General features: G+C 42.4%; 1 protein-coding gene and 1 long non-coding RNA gene across 4 annotated transcripts in view; both read left to right on the forward strand.

Annotated features, from left to right (window-relative positions):
- Positions 1-15,452, forward strand: part of LOC148043390 (uncharacterized) — a 303,113-nt gene that overhangs the window by 275,789 nt on the left and 11,872 nt on the right. The window lies entirely within an intron of this gene.
- The window catches only part of PLA2G4A (phospholipase A2 group IVA), a 53,687-nt gene that overhangs the window by 27,154 nt on the left and 11,081 nt on the right, over positions 1-15,452 (forward strand). For 2 of the 3 annotated variants that reach the window (XM_087726184.1, XM_087726185.1), the window contains exons 12-13: positions 6,943-7,011; positions 8,551-8,781. In XM_087726184.1, the coding sequence (XP_087582310.1) occupies positions 6,943-7,011; positions 8,551-8,781 (300 nt within the window). The remainder of the gene's footprint in view (positions 1-6,942; positions 7,012-8,550; positions 8,782-15,452) is intronic. The other variant, XM_087726186.1, reaches the window with a different exon arrangement.

Here is a 15,452-nt window from a genome sequence, read left to right on the forward strand (position 1 = left end):
TGAGCTGTCTCTGAAAATGTCTTCATTGCAGTAGTCACCTATGCCACTCCTTTATTTACTCATGGTTGACCTTCCTTAATTTAGTCTGTGGTCCCTTACAGAAACCCGTCATTTTCTCCTCCTGCCCCTCAGGCAGTTGTCCAGCTTTTAAAATACCGTGGCTGAGGAAAATATATCTATGTACATTTTTGGCTAATTTGTAGCTCTGCATATCCTACAGGAAATGTCACCTCTTCCTAAAAGTTTAGGTAACAAAATTTGGGAGCATCTAAAATAAATTGCTAGTTGGCCTATGCAAGCATTGTGAATTTGTACTTTATTCAAAAGAACCATTCAAATTATGTATTACATGCCTGTCCACTGTAGTGGAGAAATACAGAGTCTTTCAAAGGCATTGAGACTTACTCCGAAATGGATAAAACATTATTCCGAAAACTAAAAGCATACTTAATCCTACTGATTTCATTGAATTTGATATGGTTAACTTTTGCATTACAGGTAGTTCTTGACTTATAACAGTCCATTCAAAGTTACAACGGCAATTTAAAAAGTGACTTATGACGGTTACGACCTTTGCGACTTATGATCGTTATAACTTTTGGGGCTGCCCCTGAAAAGTGTTCGGAGACTACAATTAGTCCAGAATGCAGCCGTGCGAGGGATATTGGATGTACCAAGGTTCACCCATACTACACCTATCCTCCACGAGCTGCACTGGCTTCCCATTGGTCTCCGAGCACAATTCAAGGTGCTGGTTATCACCTTTAAAGCCCTACATGGCCTAGGACCCGGATACCCGCGAGACCGTCTTCTGCCGCATAACTCCCTAAGACCAATAAGATCGCACAGGATGGGCCTTCTCCGGGTGCCTTCAGCGGGACAATGCCGGCTGGCGACGCCTCGGAGTAGGGCCTTCTCTGTTGCCGCTCTGGCCCTATGGAACGAGCTACCCCCAGAGATCTAGGCCCTACCCACTCTCATGACATTCCGTAAAGCTATTAAAACCTGGCTTTTCCGGCAGGCCTGGGGCTGTTGACCTCTTGACTGAGGTCCAGCCCCCCCCCCTGATTGGGTGCATGTTGTGCTTCTTCTTAATTTTGTTGTGTCTTATTGTTTTAATTCTTTTTTAATATTTTTCATTTCTGTAAGCCGCCCGGAGTCCTTCGGGATTGGGCGGCCTAGAAATTCAATAAATAAATTCAATTCAATTCATTTCAATAAATGAAATGCAGCATCCCCATGATCATGTGATCAAATTTCAGATGCTTGGCAACTGAATCATACTTAGGACTGATGCTGCTGTGTCCCGGGGTCATGTGATCACCTTTTGAGACCTTCTGACAAGCAAAGAGCCGAGGTGGCGCAGTGGTTAGGGTGCAGTACTGCAGGCCACTTCAGCTGATGATTATCTGTAGTTCAGCGGTTCTAATCTCACCGGATCAAGGTTGACTCAGCCTTCCATCCTTCCGAGGTGGGTGAAATGAGGACCCAGACTGTGGGCGCGATATGCTGACTCTGTAAAGGTTTAGGTTTAGGTTAGGTTTATTGGTTTTGTATGCCGCCCACTCCCGAAGGACTCCGAGCGGCTCACAATAAACAGAGGAGGGAATAAATAAGACAATACAAACAATATTTAAAATCCACAACAGTCACAATTAAGACGGGGCTGGGTGCTTTAACAGCCCCCAGCCTGCCGGAACAGCCAGGACTTAGTAGCTTTACGGAAGGCCAGGAGGGTAGTAAGGGTCCGGATCTCCACGGGGAGCTCGTTCCAGAGGGCCGGAGCAGCAACAGAGAAGGCTCTCCCCCTGAAAGCCCTATGAAGCGGTATATAAGTCTAACTGCTATTGCTATTGCTAAAATTAACGGGGAAGTCAGATTCACCCTAACAATCAGATTACTAATTTATCAACCGCAAGGATTCACTTAATAACGGAGTCAAGAAAGGTTGTAAAATAGGTCCGAAACTCACTTAACAACAGACATGTTGTGCTCAATTGTGGTCATAAGTCAAGGTCTACCGGTATTTCAAAGCTAGATCCGTTTCTCTGTTTCCTTTTTAAATTATTCAGGGTTAAGCGGGGTGGGTTGGTTATGATATACTCATTCTCTCGTGACGTTTTAAATGCCTGATAGTTTGTCGTTACAGGACTGCAATGCATTAGTCAGAAATCCTTAAACCAGAGTCAGTCTTATTACAGAGTTTTTTTTTAAAGTCACAGGATAACCCTGATACTGATCTACACAGACATGCATTCCGTCGGCCGTTGCGTGACAGCATGTCTCTTACAAAAATCACACTCTCAACTATACTTTTAAGGAAGTGATGTTCTTCCTTTCCAAAATTCAAACCACGCCCGCCTGAAAATTTATTTGAGAAATAATAATAAAAAAAGAACTCCTGAAGAGTAAGCTAATCTAATTCTTTCATAATGAATTTAGGAGGAGAATAATACCCGTTTTTTTTTTTTAATAAGAAGAATAAGATATCTCGCCCCCTTTGTTTCCCTATGCACAAATATACTTTGGAAATCCATTTTTAGCAGGAAAAACGTTGCAGTTATCTAGTAATGAGAGCCACTCATACTAAGGTGTTTTTGAAAGTATTTGAAATGTTTTTAGCATGCCAGATTGTGTTGGATTTCATAATAGCAATAGCAGTTAGACTATGAATTTCCACTTTCTGCAAATGGCTGAAAAACAACACAAAATATTTATCCGATTGTGGAACACATTTCCAGATGAAATATTATTATCTCTTAACCTCACAGGTCAAATCATTGTTGAACCTGGCAAGGATCCTATTGGCGATAAGGCAAGGTAAACATTAGCAATAGCAATAGCAGTTAGACTTATATACCGCTTCATAGGGCTTTCAGCCCTCTCTAAGCGGTTTACAGAGTCAGCATATCGCCCTCACAGTCTGGGTCCTCATTTTACTCACCTCGGAAGGATGGAAGGCTGAGTCAACCCTGAGCCGGTGAGATTAGAACCGCCGAACTGCAGATAACAGTCAGCTGAAGTGGCCTGCAGTACTGCACCCTAACCACTGAGCCACCTCGGCATAACCATGAATCGAGTCCTAAAGCCAGTTTTCATCACTTCCTAGTTTCCAACTTTTAGTGCTATCGGAATGCATTTAAAATGCCAAACTGATTTAATATTGGATAACTAGATGGAGCACTAAAACAGGATTATATCCCAGTACCGTTTGTTACAAGTAGGTGTAATGTAGAAAGAGTTGAGAATTGAAGCAGTGTTTTAGAGTTGTGTCCCTCCCCCTCCCCCCACAGCTGCTGCTTTGAGACAGAACCCTATGTTAACAAAGCTTGTCTAAATCTTGGAACATGGTTCATTTGGTGTAGAGTTCTTTCCCCCCCTATATTAGGGATCTTATGAAGAGCTGTGATAGTGAACTGTTCTGACCCCCCTCCTCAGCTCGTTCAAAGACGACAGGCAGACAGACTTAAAAGGAAATAACTTTATCAGTCCTGGCTTCCGCTGGCTGTGAGCCCAAAATAAACGTAAATAAAGTCTCGGGCAAGAAGATAACAGAATGCAAAAACAAAGATCTCTTACGGCCAAACCAGGTGTACAGAAAGAAAGCAAATCACTTCTCCAAGTGTCTCTTTGAATCAGGGTTACAGAAAACAAATCACTTCTCCAAGTGCCTCTCACAAACAAACCACGACCGATGAACCATGAACCACGAACGAACGATGAACGTTGACTTCTGCAACCAGGGCGTGGCATCATCAGTCCTTTTATCTCCAGAAGACGACACTAACGAGCCCCAGCTGCATTGTTATTCCTGCATCCCGACTCAACCCACAGCAAACTTCTGCTGAGTCACAACAGTGAACCTATGGCACATGTGCCACAGGTGGAACGCAGAGCCCTCCCTGCGGGCATGCGAGCCATCGCCCCAGCTCCACCATGCATGTATGCGCACCTCCCGCCGGCCAGATGGTTTTTGTTTCTCTGCCGTGCATGTGCGGGGGGGGGGGCTTATGCAGGAGATGCACAGTGTGTGTATGCATAAACAGGTTGGCGGAGGTCACACGCACCTGCACACAGGGTGTTGCACGCACATTGTGTTATGGGTGTGCATGTGTGCACTTTCGGCACTTGGCACCGAAAAAGGTTAGCCCTCACTGGCTTAGTGAGTCCAGTGGGAAATAGCTTGCTCACTTCTGAAGGTGTAACGATGCATTGCAGTGATGGCATGAGAAACCAGCAGGGAGGAACTAATTTTGTGGCATTATTTATAGTAGGGCGATGATTATAGAAGTGGGTCCTAATGGAGGTTGATTTGAGGGTCTCAGAAAGAAGGAATTCCAAGAAGAGACTAGATTGGTGGTCCTTGGTCCTTTTCCGCTTTAAGGATTGAGAATATCCTTTTTCCAGCTAGCCTTTATCTAAGTCAGTGTTTCTCAACCTTGGCAACTTGAAGATGTCCGGACTTCAACTCCCAGAATCCCCCAGCCAGCGAATGCTGGCTGGGGAATTCTGGGAGTTGAAGTCCGGACATCTTCAAGTTGCCAAGGTTGAGAAACACTGATCTAAGTATATAAATAGAACCCTGCCACTCTGGTGATCAAATTGCATATTGCATTGAACATATAGAGGCTTAAGAGCCGAGGTGGCGCAGTGGGTAGAGTGCAGTACTGCAGGCCACTTCAGCTGACTGTTATCTGCAGTTCAGCGGTTCAAATCTCACCGGCTCAAGGTTGACTCAGCCTTCCATCCTTCCGAGGTGGGTGAAATGAGGACCCAGACTGTGGGGGCGATATGCTGACTCTGTAAACAGCTTAGAGAGGGCTGAAAGCCCTATGAAGCAGTGTATAAGTCTAACTGCTATTGCTATTGCTACCTCTTCATTTTTTCTTTTATTGCAAGTGATAAATCTTACTTTACTTTTAAAGGCTTTACTTTTAAGTAACCTACAAAGTCCTTTTTTAAAATATAATACTGTATGTAGATCTTCTATGATCTTCTCTGAAAAGATAACATAGGAGTAGATGAATTGCTATTGTTACATTGGCAGCAAGCAGAGCAGGGGAAATTGTAAGCTACTGAATCTCACTTGTACCTCAGAAGTTTGACTGTTACATTAATTTGTTTCTCATCCTAAATTGGGTCTTGCTTTTGACTCCATCAAGACTGATGTGCCTCACATTCAGTGTGTTTGATTCCAGTAAAACAAAAACAGTGTAAGGCTTACCCCCCCCACCCAAAGTTCTTTCCTTTTATTTTAGTAATACTGTAATAACAATAAATAGTTACATCAGATAGCAGACAGCAAAATGAAGTCAGAGAACAAGAAATTAGCTTTATAAATTGTGAATTTATTTCTTAATCTCTTTTATCAGAGGGTGGCATGAACTTCAGCTTTCTTTGTAAGAAAAAAATCCAATGCCTCCAACTTTTACTTAGCTGTCCTTTGATATTTATGGAGATGGGAAATCTTTTGGAATTAAAAAAAAACCCTGCAAAATTCAAGTTAACTTTAGAAAAGTGCAGAATATCACAATGACCTTGTTTCCTTTAAAGCACCTCTATAGGGAAGTTAAATACAAACAACTTCCTTTGCCCCCTTATTTCTGCCATAGTCCAGTCTCTATGTCACAAGTGGGGAAAGATCAGAGATGGGTTCCTACCAGTTCGCACCTATTCGGTAGAACCGGTTCGTCAAATCTACCGAACCGGTTAGAAGAGGTTCCACCAGTGGACCCGGAAAGCAGGACACACCTACAGAAGAGGTTCCAACATTTTTTGAAACCCACCACTGACACACACACACACACACACAGAGCCAAGGGTCACTAATTTTGAAACGGCATTAAAGTAGGAAAGATCTGATCATACATATTTGCAATACTTGCCATTGCAAACTGCTACAGCTTGGCAAAGAGGATCATGTTACTTCAAGAATGGATATTTGCCCAAATATGAGATCACTTGACAACATTCCAGTCAAAAGCAATGCAGTTACCGTAACTTCTCATGTTCCCAGCACTTGAATAATATACGTTAGACAGTGAAAATGTCATAGCAGGTATGCATGTACTATGCTTCAGTGTAATGTCTGGCCATAATAAGGGTTTAAAATTCTCTTTTGTGTAGGAAGGGAGGTGGGAAAAAACTACTAAGGGAAGTAAAGGCTCTTGTGGGCAGTCAAATGGTGCTTTTGGGTCAGAGGTGGGTTCCTACCAGTTTGCACCTATTCGGTAGAACCGGTTCATCAAATCTACCGAACCGGTTAGAAGAGGTTCCACCAGTGGACCCGGAAAGCAGGCCACACCTACAGAAGAGGTTCCAAAAGTTTTTGAAACCCACCACTGCTACACACACACACACACACACACACACACACACACACACACACACACACAGACTGACAGAGAGAGAGAGAGAGAGAGAAAGAAAGGAAGAAATAAATAAATAAAAAAAGAAAAAAGGGACAGAGAGACAAAAGGAAGGAGAGAGAGAGGGAGAGAGAGAGAGAAAGAAAACACATGGCTGACAAGCCACTCCCACCAGGTCACATGGCCAGCAAGCCACTCCCACAAAGGAAGCCACACCCACAGAGTAGGTTCAAAAAATTTTTGAAACCCACCACTGGGAAAGGTGGACCTTTTATGACTTGTGAACTTCAACTCCCAGAATTTCCGAGCCAGCATGACTTTCGTAGGAATTCTGGGGATTGAAACCCACAAGTCATAAAGGAGCCATCGTTCCACGCCTATGTTCTATGTGATGGTCCATAGAAAACACACATTCTCTTTGTGTTTACGGAATGAAAGGCAACTGCAGTAAAGAAATACTCTGACTGACTGCCTTCCCCTCCCCAGTACTAATATATTTTCCAATTTCTTCCATTTTCTCTATTTTTTATTCAATATTTAAAGTTTCAAACTGTTTCTTTCCTTGTTTTCACAGAAAATATCAGGATGCGACAGATTGTAAGCAATGATTCAGACAGTGATGATGAATCACAGGGGCCGAAAGGTAAGAGACATTACCAATCATGTCTGCAAAATATTTTATGGACAATGCCTTACCAAAAAAAAGGCATAACCGAAAGAGCCAAACAAGATTATTTGTTAATTAGACAGAGGTACTTTCCGCCTATTAAAATTTCTGGATGCTTCACACAAGTCTGTGCTTATTTTTTTTCCCCTTTTTCTTTTTTAAAATTAAAGATAGATGTTTAAATGAACAGGTTATGGCCCAGATTAAAAAAAAAGTTTAGGTTAAAAATTCCAGAACGAGCTTGTAATTTATTTTTTACGTTAAGATATTGAAAGCCCAATGCTGGAATCAAAATAATACCCCCTTGGATGAATTAGTGGTAAAAAAAAAACCTTTGGATTGTGCAGAGATGGACAAATTAACACTGAAATTGAAAGATAAAGAAGAGTCGGAATATTATGACATTTGGAACAATGGGTACAAATGGCTGCAAAACAAGAATAAAATTAATTAAGCCAAAAAACTATATATATATATATATATATATATATATATATATATATATATATATATATGTGTTTTTATTTGTGCTGATAAATAAATAAAGGAAGACTAGTATAGATCTATTTCAAGCTATTTAGCTCTCATCAGCTAGCCATATCCTTACTTGGGCATACCAGGGGTTGTGACTTTAAGTATATATATATATATATGTGTGTGTGTGTGTGTGTGTGTGTGTGTGTGTGTGTGTGTGTGTGTGTATGTGTATATGTGTATGTGTGTGTGTGTGTGTGTATGTGTGTGTGTGTGTGTGTGTGTGTGTATCTTGTGACGAGCCGATTGACAGATGATGGAAGCAGTTATCTTCATCCCATAATTGGGGCTTACCAGGGGTTGTGACACTAAATATATACCTTCTTCCCTGGCTTCAGCTGATAAGGAGGAGACCTGTGGCATAATGGCTAAGATGTTTGCCTGAGATGCAATACAGCACAGGTTCGAATCCCAGTAAGGGTATGGCTAGCTGATGAGAACTAAATAGCTTGAAATAGATCTATACTAGTCTCCCTTTATTTATTTATCAGCACAAATAAAACACACACACACACACACACACATATATATATAACTATGTATAAAGGTGTGTAAATATAGAAGCGAAATATTATATACATGTACAGGTATGGTGACATAACAATGTTGATGTAATGACTGTAAGGTGTTGTAGAAGGGAAAAAATAATAATAAAAAATCTGCTAAAAAAAAAGATATTGAAAGCATATGTTGTCATCTTGTAATACTCAAAACAATCTGCATTATAGGCCCGAACTATGAGATGGGCAGTAAATAAACCAACAAAGAAATAAATGTTAGTATTGCCACATTGCAGACCAGTGATGAGACACAATTTAACTTCTCTGAGCATAGGGAGTAAGCTCATGTGGGGACAATGATGTGCTGCTTAATGTTTAAGTACTGACTTCATTGTTAACTACTTGCTGGAGAATAGTTCATTAGTGTGCTGGATTTCATTGCTGATGCTGATGCCTTTATTTTTTAAACCTTCTCAAACAGGCTCGGAAAACCCCCATGCTGAAAAATCACACGAGGAAAGCTGGGTTCAGAGGATGTTTATGGCACTGGTAGGCGACAGCACCCTTTTCAACACCCGGGAGGGCCGGGCTGGCAAAGTCCATAATTTCATGTTGGGCTTGAATCTCAATACTTGCTATCCGTTTTCCCCTTTCGTCGGGGTCACCACTCAGGAATCAGTGGAGGACGATGAAATGGATACTGCGGTAACAGGTGAAAATCCACGTTTCTTCATTCTGTTTCTCTAATTTCTCTAATTGAGAGCCGAGGTGGCGCAGTGGTTAGAGCAGTGTTTCCCAACCTTGGCAACTTGGGAATGCTGGCTGGGGAATTCTGGGAGTTGAAGTCCGGACATCTTCAAGTTGCCAAGGTTGAGAAACACTGGGTTAGAGTGCAGCACTGCAGGCTACTTCAGCTGACTGCTAGTTCGGCAGTTCGGCTGTTCAAATCTCACCGGCTCAGGGTTGACTCAGCCTTCCATCCTTCCGAGGTGGGTGAAATGAGGACCCGGATTGTTGTTGGGGGCGATATGCTGACTCTGTAAACCGCTTAGAGAGGGTTGAAAGCCCTATGAAGCGGTATATAAGTCTAACTGCTATTGTTATTGCTATTGCTAATCACTAAGACAGATGTCAGGGTTCCAAGTAACATACCCATAGCAAACAAAACTCTCAGGCAGCCAACTTCCTCAAGGAATAAGTTTATTGGATATATATCATATGGCACAGGCTGATGAAAACCGACTCTGAATATTCAAGCTAGTTATGCAGCTCAAGTGAATATGTTGACTCCTGCAAAGGGCGTGTGCACAATCATTCCTTTTATAGTCTTGAGAGGAGTCTAATTACCACCAGCTGAGTGCAATTATCTCCTGTAACTGCGCAACTGTTCCTGATGCCTATTAGCTCTCCGTTGCTGGGCATCCAAGAACAACTCCCTTGTCTCCTCCCCATTGTTCCAATGCATGACGTCAGGATCACACTCCCTTGTCTCCTCCCCCTGGTCCAAGGCTCAGGCGCCTCCTGGTGGGCAACCAGCCTCTCTGTGCCCTGCTCAGAGTCGGAACCCTGTCCAGGGTCCTCCACATCCTCCAGAGCCAAATCATAGGGCTCCTCGCTGTCGGAGTCTGGTGGCAGCTTCAACGGCTCCTGCTGGGCCACAACACTTAACTGCTTTGCTTAACAACATATATTCTAATCCCAATTTTGGTTGTAAGTTGAGGACTATTTGTATACTTAAAACAGGAGTATCAAATTCAAGTCCCGGGGACTAGATTCCTGATGCAGCCCTCAATGAAATCAAGTTTTACACTCCTGACCTAAAGAGTTGTGCATAGCTTAGGCCTTACATAACTAATTTCACTCACTCCATCACACACCCTCTTTGCCCTTGAATTTGTCAAAACACTTCTTAGGCACTCTAGTTGGAACAGAGCAAACCCTTGAGACATCCTTGGATAATAATCTCTATACTGGAATGAAGCCACTCTAAGCAATTCCCTGCCCTTTGTCAATAGGATAGTGCAGACCCCTTTTTGTATCTGCCACAGTTTAAATCCAGCACTTCTACTCCCTGCCTTTCTCGGCACTTAAGAGACATCTGGCTTTAGTCTTGTGGGAGGGTGGGGGGGGCAGTTGGCAGTTAACGGGATCAGCATTCTCATTCTGGGAAGCGATGGCAATTAACATCATTTTTGACACTTCCTGATCTTGCCTTACATGAGTCTGGTGATTAGAAAGAGCCCGACCGTCTGGATTCAAATAGTAAACTGGAAGGTTATACTTTGGCTGTCTCCAAACCTTGAAAGTTATGATTAGGGAAAAATCAGGGAGTTGAGAAGGACTATTCTCATGAGTGCGTATAAGGTTATCCTTCTAATTAATGGCATTATATCAAAATCAAATGCAGTGAGAACAGCAGGATATCCTCTGGAAATTGACTCTTATTTGTATGTTTTTACATCATTTCTACTACTAAATGTAGTCCATACTTTAATACAATTTCCAAAGGAGCTTTAATTAAAAATGGATAAATATTTTAAATATGTGATGGTAAAAGTCACAGGGTCCTTAGGGCGGTTCCACCACAAAACCGCGGAGGACAAAATCGCGCTCGACGAAAGTGCGCATTTGACGTCATCACAGCGTGACGAAAACATCGCGCTGTGATCGAAAAATGTAAAAATAAAGCGAAAACCCTACCCTAACCCCCCCAAACCTAACCCTAAACCTAACCCTAAACCTAACCCTTAACCTAACCCTAAATCTAACCCTAAACGTAACCCTTAACCTAACGCTAAACCTAACGCTAACCCTTAACCTAACGCTAAACGTAACCCTAACGCTCTAAACCTAACCCTAACCCTTAACCTAACCCTAACCCTTAACCTAACCCTAACCCTAAACCTAACCCTTACCTTTATGTGAATCGGCTTGCTTTAATTTTATTTTTATTTCAATTTTTAATTTTTTTCATCGCGCTGTGATGACGTCAAATGTGCGCTTTCGTCGAGCGCGATTTTGTCCTCCGCGGTTTTGATGGGTCACGCCTTAGGGCTATAGTTGCAGCTACATTTATGTTAGATCCATGCCAGTGGTGGGTTGCTAACCGGTTTGCTACTGGTTGACTTGTGTCCGCATGTGCAACGCTTCTGCACATGTGCAGAAGCGTCTGTTTAGTGGATCGAGGAAGAGAAGAGAAGAGAGCCAGGACTTCAAGGAACTCAGGTTTATTTCAAACAACTATGTAGAAGCGATTCAAATGCATCCCCTGCTTGACATCTATTTAAACGGGCTGTCAAAGCAGGGGTAACCAATGGGCGTGCTCCCAGCGTCTGGCAACTGATGATGCTGCGCCCTACCCAATCCGGGCGCCTCTAGCGGCTAGCAACAGGCGATGCTGCGCCCCAGCCAATCAGGCCACAGCCTGGTCTGTTGCTAGCTGCCAGGTCTATGTCGAGGACTTTCTGAGTCCTCAACAGTCGGGGTAGGTGGGTGGAGCCTCCCGCCACCACCACTACTGGTTCGGCCGAACCAGGCTAAACCGGAAGCAACCCACCTCTGATCCATGCCCTTCCTAGATGTGAAGACCCCAGAGAGGCAACATGTAGGTGTACTGTATGTAGTGATGTAGTCCTCTCTGTGAGAGGGGGTATTTCTGAAAGAAGTAATGGTGTAAGCCATCCTTGGATCCAGCCAAACTGGATCGTTTTAGTTCATTCAAGTCATTGAGAAGATTATCTCCGGCTTGCCAGAATGGAATATAGGATCATCCAAGAATAGTTGTAATCTTAGACTCCGTTGATGCCAGATGGAGATATTTGTTCTCACCAACAGGAAATGCCCTTCCAAAACCTTTTGCCAGGTATATCATAGAATCATAGAGGGCTGGACGTCTGCTAGTCCAACTTGCTGCCCAAGGGAGGATATTGCTCAGCAGTCCCTCTTTAAGCAAGACCCTATGGGGGTCTCTTGATTAGAAGGTTAAATTCTTACTTCTATTGAAGGAAGCATTTTGAATCCATCAATTGAGACCAAGGTGGCGCAGTGAATCCATCACCTTGAGCCAAGGTGGCGCAGTGGTTAAATGCAGCACTGCAGGCTACTGCTAGATCAGCAGGTCAGCGGTTCAAATCTCACCGGCTCAGGGTTGACTCAGCCTTCCATCCTTCCGAGGTGGGTAAAATGAGGACCCAGATTGTTGGGGGCAATATGCTGACTTTCTGTAAACCGCTTAGAGAGGCCTGAAAGGCCTATGAAGCGGTATATAAGTCTAACTGCTATTGCTATTGCTATCAATTGTCATATTATTTAAGTAAACATTTCTTTTATGGTATATACAGTATAACAAGAATATATATAAAAGGCTAAGTATTCCCCACTGCCATCTCCATGAAGTTAAAAACTGTTACTTTTGATGCTCAGCAGAAGCATAATCAGTAACACAACTTTTCCTGGAAATAACTGGAAATACCAAATGGAACCAAATGTCTGGTTTTCCATGCCAAATTTGTTTTGACAAAAGATACCCAGATGCCCATTTGTTCTTAGATTTTACATTTATCCATCCATATGAAACCTCGTTCTGCATGATCTAGTAAAGCTCTACAAAAGAAATTGAAACAATAGAGTGGAAAGATGAGGTTATGTCTGCCTCATCTTGGGGGGAAAAAAAACTAGCATTAGCGAATGGCTCATAAGAAACTTCATTTAATACAGATGTTAGATTGCATTTGTTGCAATTGAGTGTGTGTGTGTGTGTGTATGTGTGTATGTATTATGTCACAACCCCTGGTATGCCCAAATATGGAAGGTAGCATACTGCTTCCTTTCTCTGTCTATCGGCTCACCCCAGGAAACCATCCAGACAGAAAGCCATTATTTTTAATGTTGCCTTTTTGTTACATTTGTGTTGCATTTGTGCTGATAAATAAATAAAGGGAGACTAGTATACTAGTCTCCCTTTATTTATTTATCAGCACAAATGCAACATACATACATACATGCATACATACGTACATACATACATACATATATATGTATATACACATACATACATACACATACATAGACACACACACACACACACATATATATGTTGCATTTGTGCTGATAAAAAATAAATAATAATAATAATAATAATAAAAATAAAATAAATAAATAAATAAATAAATAAATAAATATTTGGGCATCCAAGGGGTTGTGACACAATACATACATACATACATACATACATACATACATACATACATACATACATACATACATACGACATCAGGTAGATTCTTAGACAGATGTTAAAACTTATACACCAAATTTGAAATATTTGGACAAAAAGTTTTGGCATCCAAGTGAAGAAAAAGGTGTGTGGTCCCTTCCTCCTTTTCCTGACACTTTAAAATTCATTTTCTGGCTTATATGAAATTAGAATTCTTCATTGCTTTTAAGCTAGAGAATTTAGGTTTAACATCAGTTAACAAATCAAGATACTCACAGAGAAAGAAAACTGTGGTTACCCATAACATTAATAACATTTCAAAGTTTAGCATTATGGAAGAACTAGGGATTAGTGCTCGGTTAATGGCCAGTAAGGTTTTATTTGGTAATATTAAGGATGTGGACTGTCTCGAATAAACATTGGGTAATTCCGCTGGGTTATTATGCCATGCCTTATAGCATTCAGTGCTTTAAACAGGCAAAACGGTTGGGTTTTTTTTGGCGAATGGCTTTCCTTTTTTAATAATGATAGCATTAAAATTTTGTAGATTTGTAGATTTTATTAATATTTGTAGGCCGCCCTTTTCCCTGAGGGGACTCAGGGCGGCTCACATAAAATCGGGGAGGGGGAATACAGACGTTAAACATAGAGACATATAATAAAATAGCAAACAACATACATTCATCATTCGGGAGGGGCAACTATCCTTGTCCCCAGGCCTGACGGGCTAGCCAGTTCTTCAAGGCTGTGCGGAAGGCTTGGACGGTGGAGAGGGTACGAATCTCCACGGGGAGCTCGTTCCAAAGGGTCGGGGCTACTACTGAGAAGGCCCTCCTCCTTGTAGTTGCCAGCCGACACTGGCTGGCCGATGGAATACGGAGGAGGCCTAATCTATGTGATCTTATTGGTCGCAGGGAGGTAATTGGCAGAAGGCGGTCTCTCAAGTACCCAGATCCACTACCATGTAGGGCTTTATGTTTGCTTCATGCAGCTACATTGTTTTTCACACACATTTTCCTTCTCGTGCTAAGCTATCTCCCATCATTTAGATATGTCACTTTTGAAGAGGATGTATAACTGTCTGAGATTGCCTCTTCTCAGTTGCTGCAGGCACAAATCATGCAATCCGCTACATTTATACCCCATCCACCTTCGCTCACGAACTCAAAAAAGATGCACAGTTTTCTTTCTTTCCCTTTTTTCCTTCCCTTCCTTCCACTCTTCAATGAATCACAATAAGGTAGTCTAGTCGGAGAGATATTGACTGGCTCCAAAGTACGCAATGGGTGTGGCTTGTATTTTCAACAGTTTAACCACTAACCGCACCGTAGAGATGAGTAGTGAACCCAAGAGACTAAAGGATAATACCACTCACCTATGACATGGGTTATGTATGAATCAATGCCCCCAGTGGTGGGTTTCAAAAATTGTTCGAACCTACTCTGTGGGTGTGGCCTCCTTTGTGGGAGTGGCTTGCCACCCATGTGACCGGATGGGAGCGGCTTGCCACCCATGTGACTGGATGGGAATGGCTTGCTGCCCATGTGACCGGATGGGAGCGGCTTGCCGCCCATGTGACTGGATGGGAGTGGCTTGCCACCCATGTGACCGGATATGAAGATGCCGACGACACTTGTCAGAACCACCTTAAATTACCTCACACACAGCACTGGCATGCATAAGAATATGACGTAAACTTGTGTTTTTTAAAAGGCATCTTTGGTTTGCGTTGAAACAACTTCAACACACGCAATGTTCTGATTGCACCACAAACGCAGTAGTCATCCTTACCTTTCACAGAGGCACTGAGTTTTATGAATAGGAGCATGATAGTGTAGAATAATCATATCCAAGGACCAGTGGTGGGTTTCAAAAAATTTAGGAACCTCTTGTGTAGGTGTGGCCTGCTTTCCGGGACCACTGGTGGAACCTCTTCTAACCGGTTCGGTAGATTTGACGAACCGGTTCTACCGAATAGGTGTGAACTGGTAGGAACCCACCTCTGCAATGCCCCCACCCCTCCTGTCCCGATCTTCACTTGGACATCTTCACTTGGACTTATTATCACTGTAAATATCCTGAAAATGGTTACTGTAGTTCCTTAACAGTATAGATAATAGCTTGCTTTTATTTGAACCAGATATGCGAGACTTTCAAGTATTTTAATT

This window comes from Thamnophis sirtalis, unplaced genomic scaffold (assembly GCF_051295495.1).
Source record: "Thamnophis sirtalis isolate CommonGarterSnake01/CBP01778 unplaced genomic scaffold, rThaSir2_p1.2 scaffold_12, whole genome shotgun sequence".
Lineage (NCBI taxonomy): Eukaryota > Metazoa > Chordata > Lepidosauria > Squamata > Natricidae > Thamnophis > Thamnophis sirtalis.